General features: G+C 54.1%; 1 protein-coding gene across 1 annotated transcript; it reads right to left on the reverse strand.

Moving 5' to 3' along the window:
- Positions 1-3,103: 3,103 nt before the first annotated feature.
- INHA (inhibin subunit alpha) lies at positions 3,104-6,625 on the reverse strand. Its single transcript, XM_059167942.1, has 2 exons — positions 5,698-6,625; positions 3,104-4,108 (listed from the first exon to the last, which is right to left on the reverse strand). Exons 1-2 carry the CDS (start codon positions 5,969-5,971, stop codon positions 3,276-3,278), a joined length of 1,107 nt encoding a protein of 368 aa, XP_059023925.1. The 5' UTR covers positions 5,972-6,625; the 3' UTR covers positions 3,104-3,275.
- Positions 6,626-6,627: the final 2 nt, after the last annotated feature.

Consider the following 6,627-nt stretch of genomic DNA (forward strand, 5'->3'; position numbering starts at 1 on the left):
AGGGTCTGTGTAGGGATGGAAGAAGGGCTGGGTTTTAGAGAGAATTAGGAGGAGACATCCACAGTACCTGCCCTCAGCATCAACTCCCCATTTTTTTTTTTTTTAAAGATTTTATTTATTTTATTTGACAGAGAGAGATCACAAGTAGGCAGAGAGGCAGGCAGAGACAGAGGGGGAAGCAGGCTCCCCGCTGAGCAGAGAGCCCGATGCGGGGCTCGATCCCAGGACTCTGAGATCATGACCCGAGCCGAAGGCAGCGGCTTAATCCACTGAGCCACCCAGGCGCCCCTCAACTCCCCATTTTTGTGGCAACTGTATCCTGCTTTGCGGGACCACGTTTTGTCGCCTTCGGCCTCTGTGCTTTTGGCTCTGGGCTCCAAGGGTAGGACACAGGATGTAAGTCATTAAGGCATGCTGTCTGCTCAACCACCTTTCCTGGAGCACATGATCCCAAGCGGAACAATCAGGGGCACCAAGACCTGTTCTGGGACATCCGCAAGCCAACTCCCTCCCTCAGGTGTGAGACGATGGGAACCTGAAACTGCTCAAGCCCCCATATGCCCAAGGGAAAGGGAGTCTATAGCTGGATCTTGGCAGCACCCTTGAGCCCCAAATGAAGCTAAACCTTAGCCAGCTGTGGCCACAGACTTCTCACAAGCCAGTGATTTTTAAAATTCAGTTCAATTTAATTTAGTTTGGGGTTGCCTGGGTGGCTCAGTTGGTTAAGTGTCCACCCTCAGCTTGGGTCATGATCCCGGGGTTCTTGCTCAATGCGGAACCTGCTTCTCCCTCTCCCTCTGCCTGCTGATTCCCCTGTTGTGTGTGCTATCTCTTGCTCTCTCGCGCTCTCTCTCTCTCTCTGACAAATAAATAAGCGAAATCTTTAAAAAAAATTAATTAAGTTTAGTTTAAGTCAGTTTGAGTAGCATTTTCCGTTCAAACTGAACTGAATTAAGAGTATTCAGCATTTCTAATGATTAGCCCTGGGAACAAAGAGCATCTCTGAAATCTCTTGCTCTTGGTCTTCTGGTAGTAAATAAGGACAAAAAGATGTCCTTAGCCACTGTCAGGCCCTCTTAGGGAGAGGAGGATGTGTCGCTCTGATTTGCTAAGTTAACAGAATTTAATAAGGCTTTCGAGATTCTGGAAGGGGTGGCCCAGGCCTGTGTGACTACCAGACTTTGGGATTTCACAGAATTCAGCAGCAAAGTTACAAAGACAAATCTTAGGGTCCAAATTAGAATCCCAAGTGGTTTGTTGTTTTGGTTTTCTTTTTTTTTAAGATTTTTTAAAAAGAGAGAGCGGGGGAAGGGAACGGTATGGGGAGGGACAAAGGGAAAGGGAGAACAAGAGACTCTCCGGCAGATTCCCCACTGAAAGCAGAGCCTGTCCCAGAGATCATGCCCTGAGCTAAAACCAAGAGTCAGATGCCCACCTGACTAAGCCACCCGGGCACCCCCCAAATTGCCAACTTTTAATTTTGGTAAGTAATCATAAAAGAATATATCATAAAATACCATAAAAGAAATAATATTTTTGCACTCTCTCTCTCTCACGCACACATATCGAAACATACACACACAGAGAAAGGATAACTTTCAAATAAAGCATATCCCTTTCCAGTGAAAATGTCCGGCAGGTTTGTAAAGGACACTGCCTTGTCCTCATGATTCTCTCTCTGTCTCAGGTACAAGAAAACTTTTTACCAGCAGTGCCTAGTGGAGAACGCCGTGCCCCTCGGTAGAGCCCTCAGATGTCATCCACATTCCTGGGATAGGGTAAGTCTGAGCTACACAGGCCCAGGCCTAGGAGGAGGATTGCAGATCCCAGGGAAAGGCCTCTCAAGGCAGGGAGGCTCTGGCAAGGGAAGCCAGACAGCGAGAGCATGAAGCTCGGAGAGACTGGTGGAAATCTCATTCCCACCACTGCCCGAATCCAGCCAGCCCTCTCGCCAGTCCACCACCTGAGTGGGGACCCCAGGAGCCCTGGGTATAGACTAGTTGCAGGGTCTAGAGGAGGGTGCTTGGAGAGACTGGGGACTGTGAACAGGCAGGGTCCCCCCTCTGGAGCAGCAGCGGCCTCGCTGGGGTTTCAGCATCAACAGAGACTGGGGCCAAGCTCCAGAGTGTGGCGTGGGCTGCTCTTTTGTGCCCTGAGGAAGAGTAGCTCCTTCAGCTCAGCTCAGAGAGGGGGAAGACATTAGCCTAAGGGTGACGGGATGGAAGTCTTGCCCCTCCACAGCCCCTTCCTAGAGCAGGCACTTAACCACCCAGTGAAGCGGGGTTCATAGGAAGGAGATTCTGACAAGTCACCGTTAGCAGGCATGTGCACTGCGGTCGTGCGGTCACTATCAGAAAGTGCTCCAACTTTCAGTCAAAGGGACCTGAACATCACCGTTTTATAAGGGAAACTGGATGGAAACTACTGGCTGAGAGCCAAGACCCTGGGGCAGGGCAGGAGGACAACCAGATGGAGGGGTCGGGGGAGAGTGAACAAAGCATGGAGGAAGGCCAGGGAAGCAGGCCCAGACAAGGCAGGCAGGAATGGAGTGATGGGAAACATAGTGGGAAAAGTACTCTCTGCACCCCGCTCTGGACACGGAGTATAGGTACGTCCATACACGGACCCGAGAGCTTGTTTCTCTGGTAGTAGGCTCTGCTCTTCCAGAGCGTTCTCCCCGCTCTCTGCCCTTGTCAACTTCCAGGCCCTGCCAGCTCATCTGTCTTTTTGCCTTATCTCCCACCCAAGTTCCTGAGAAACCCAAGATCTAAGCTGCTCGGAATGTCTGTCTCCAGTGAGGCCCTGAAAACCATCATCTCCAGCCAGTCTACAGCTCCCCTGACCTTGAACTAGGGTCCATCAGCTCGGGCAGAGAAGAGCAGGGGATCCAGCGGTCTCCGGAGCGGCCACCAACAGCTCAGAACACTTTGTGTCTTCTGCAAGAGTTGCAGCTTCCCACCGGAGGCATGCCCAATCCCAGCTCTGGAACTCCACGACTTCAAGGTCGAGTGAGGCTGTGTGACCTGAGATCCTATGATCCCATGCTCCTGGGGCCCAGACCTGCCCCCCACCATATCAGAGAAGCCAGAGGATGTGTGCCAAGTCATATGCACTGTGTTGTTTATTGTCCCATGTTACCCATGGGACAGGGGTGGGATGGGGAGGGAGCCCTGGGGCAGAGAGAGACGGAAGGAGGGGGCAGTGGGAACCATCCGTTTTCTGAACTCTGCCCTTTCTTCCAGCTGGTGATGGACGCAGCTACCAGCAGGACGCAGTCAGATACAAGCACAGTGTTGTGTGAGAAGGTTGGGCACCGTCTCATACTTGAAAGAGTAGCCACCGTCTGAGGTGGTACGGACACGTAGGGGCCTCATGGTCCCAGGGAGGGCAGCACAGCAGGGCTGTGCCCCTGGCAACAAGGAAGGAGGTTGGACAGGGGTGGGAGGAACCCCGGGCCCCGGCAGGGACAGGTCCGGTGGGGCAGACAGCCCACATCCCCCATGGCAATAGTGGAAGATGAAATTGGGCGGGTAGACAATCCACCGGTCCCAGCCCAGCTCCTGGAAGGAGATATTGAGGGCGGCTCTGTGACAGTCGGCATAGGAGGCAGGTTCCTCCGGAGGCCTCTGGAGCAGACGCAGCGCCGCCGGAGACCAGGGCCAGGGCAACGGGGGAGTGGAACGTCGGGCTCGCTCCCCCACACTGGGTGGCCTGGCCCGGGTGTGGGCCACCAGGAAGGGTGTGGCCTCGGGCCGGGCTGAGCAGGAACAGAGAGGGCAGCGGAGCAGCAGCACCAAGACTGGGTTGGTCAGCAGAGGGAGGGCAGAGGGGGCGAGCTGCAGCACCGCCCAGCGAGGGGGTGCTTGGCCCAATGACATGGGCACGGCCATGGGAACCCCCGATGACAGCGCCAGCAGGCTTAGCAGGGGCCCAGAGCTATTGGAAGCCACTTTGCTCCGCCTGTCCAGTCCCGTGTGGAACCACAGGTGGGCTGAAGTCACTTGGCGGCTGCGCATGTGCTGGGATGGCCGGAACACGTATGTGAAGAGGCCGTCCTCTGCCTCTGGGGTCAGCTCTCTAGCCACTGGCTGGTCCGTGCACCTGGCACCTGAGGAGACAGAGGGAAGGAAGAGGGCAGCCCCGACCGGGAGAGCACGGGACCTCTCCTCTTCCCCAATGGCAGGGACAGGACTGCTGGCCACCAGCCAGCCACACTCTGAGTGCTCTGCCCACGCACAGAAGCTCTCCATTTGTTATTTCATCCCTAAAGGACTCTAAAAATACAAGATGTTGCCAACTTCTCTCCGAAATGGTTTTACCAATTAATATTCCCATCAGCCACGTATATAAGAGGCCCTGCCCGCCCTTCGCCTGCGCTTGGCATCGTTAGACCCAAATGTTTGTTCACCGGTCATGTGAAACAGAATCTTGAATGAAGGTACCTTGAATACAGGGGCATTTGTTTTATTCTCCCAGATAGCTTTAAAAAATTTTTTTTAAGATTTTATTTTTAAGTGATCTCGACACCCAACGTGGGGCTCAAACTCACAACCCCAAGATCAAGGGTCACATGCTCTCCTGACTGAGCCAGCCAGGCGCCCCACCCCGTGTATCTTTTTATATTGTCAGAAATACTGCATGATACAGTCTTTAAAACAATTCCGCGTTTAGGGGCACCTGGATGGCATCCTACTCTCGGTTTCAGCTCAGGTCATGATCTCAAGGTGGTGGAATCGAGCCCCCCACTGGGCTCCACACCAGCATGGACTCTGCTTGATATCCTCTGCCCCTCCAGCTGGTGCTCTCTCTTTCTTAAAAAAAAAAAAAAGTATTTTTTTTAATTCCACTTAAAAAAAATAGGTTCACATCTGAAAGAAAAAGCGGCAGGGGTGGGGGGTTGGGAGGAGAAAGCGTATCACCCAGGATAGAGGGCAGTGCTTTCTAAGAAAGGCAGTTGGCGGCCTTCCATGACAGGTACGCAGATGGGGAAGGACTAGAGATTGGGACAACACTGTCCCACGCATTCTCTCATTTAAAATCTCACGATTGATCTATTCTGCGGATAAGGAAACAGGGTGACAAAGAGGAAGGGACATTTAACGACTAAGTTGCCAGGCTGGGATTCTGCCTGATCCCAAATCCACCCTGAGTCACTGCGCTGCACAAGGCACAAGACCAAGGCACAAGGAGGAAGGAGCTCCTCTCTGAAGCAAAGGATAAGCCAGATTATGAGAAAGTCCACCTGGAAGAGGGCTTTACTGGTTCCATCAGTGGAACTGCAAAACACACATATGGAGATGAAAGGCAATTTAAGAGCAAGTAGATTAATTTCCTGGAAAGGTTTCCCAACAAATCTTACCCCTGCATTTCTGTTATCTTTTCAAGTCTCAGCTAATTGGGACAAAAGAAACAAGGTTTGAAGTAGGGAGCAGAGGCAGAGGAAGAAGGAAAGGTGAAGAAAAGGGGCCCAGACCCAAATGTCTGTCTCTAGAGACTCTTGATCTCCCAGATGAATGTCTCCCAAAGGCCTCCCCTGAGCCTTGCACCTTTTCGCTTAGTCCTGAGAGGTAGGCATTATTGCGCATTTTCAGGTGAGGAGACGGGAGATTCAAACCCAGACCCGTCTGGCCCTGGAGCCCACGCTGTATGTACCACCCTGCTTCTCCAAGTCGCCCTGCCGGTTCCCACTTTCATTACCTGTAGCTGGGAAAAGGATGGCCTGGGAGACATCCTCCTCCTCCCTGGGCTCAGAGCCCCTGCGCAGGAAGCCCCCCTGGGCATGTCTTCGGGGCAGACGCCTGCCTCCAGGGTCCCCGCCTTCCCCGGACAGTGTGGGGGGCCCCAGAGCATCCAAGAACAGGGCCCTCACCTTGGCCAGCACAAGTGCCCGGTCCAGCTCTGGCCCATGGCAGCCATGCCCACTCTTTGGGGACAGCAGCAAGAGGAGCAGGAGTGGCAGATGGGGCGACATAGTTCACCTAGCCCTGCCAACTGTGAACCCGCTCCCTGCCCTGTGCCCCTTCTGTCAGGGTCTGCCCCCTGCTTCCCCACTCTGCCCTCAGCATCCCACCACGGGGCCTCTTCTACCCTTCTCATCCTGGTCTCCCCAGTCCTTCCCACGCCCTGCAATCCAGAGTGGCCCCTGCCCATGGCATTGAGACCTCCTATCTCTGACGCAGATGTCTGTGGCCCTGAGCCTTATCTTCCACTCCTGCCAAGCCTGTGGGGGAGGGGGCTGGTGAGGGTTTTCACCCCGAGTGACCTGACCCACACATACCACCCCTTCCCCTACACACACACACACACACACACACACACACTCACACACACACACACACTCTCTCTCTCTCTCACACACACACACACAGCCACATCCCTCTACCCAGCACAGAGGTGACATCAGGTGGGACAGGAGCCTCGGAGCTGGGGTCCGCCAGCTCCTAAGAGTGTTATTCGTCGCAAAGACAGAATGTGCCAGCCCCTCAGACCTTCTTGGGGCCCCTTTCAACCAAGCAGCTGCTAGGCCAGTCCTGGGGGGAAGGGCTGAGGCTGGGGCTAGAACTGGGGCTAGGGTGGGGGGCAGGTGGTCCCGCCTGCTCTAAACTTAGCCCGGAGGAGCCAGTCTGG

This window comes from Mustela lutreola, chromosome 3 (assembly GCF_030435805.1).
Source record: "Mustela lutreola isolate mMusLut2 chromosome 3, mMusLut2.pri, whole genome shotgun sequence".
NCBI lineage: Eukaryota > Metazoa > Chordata > Mammalia > Carnivora > Mustelidae > Mustela > Mustela lutreola.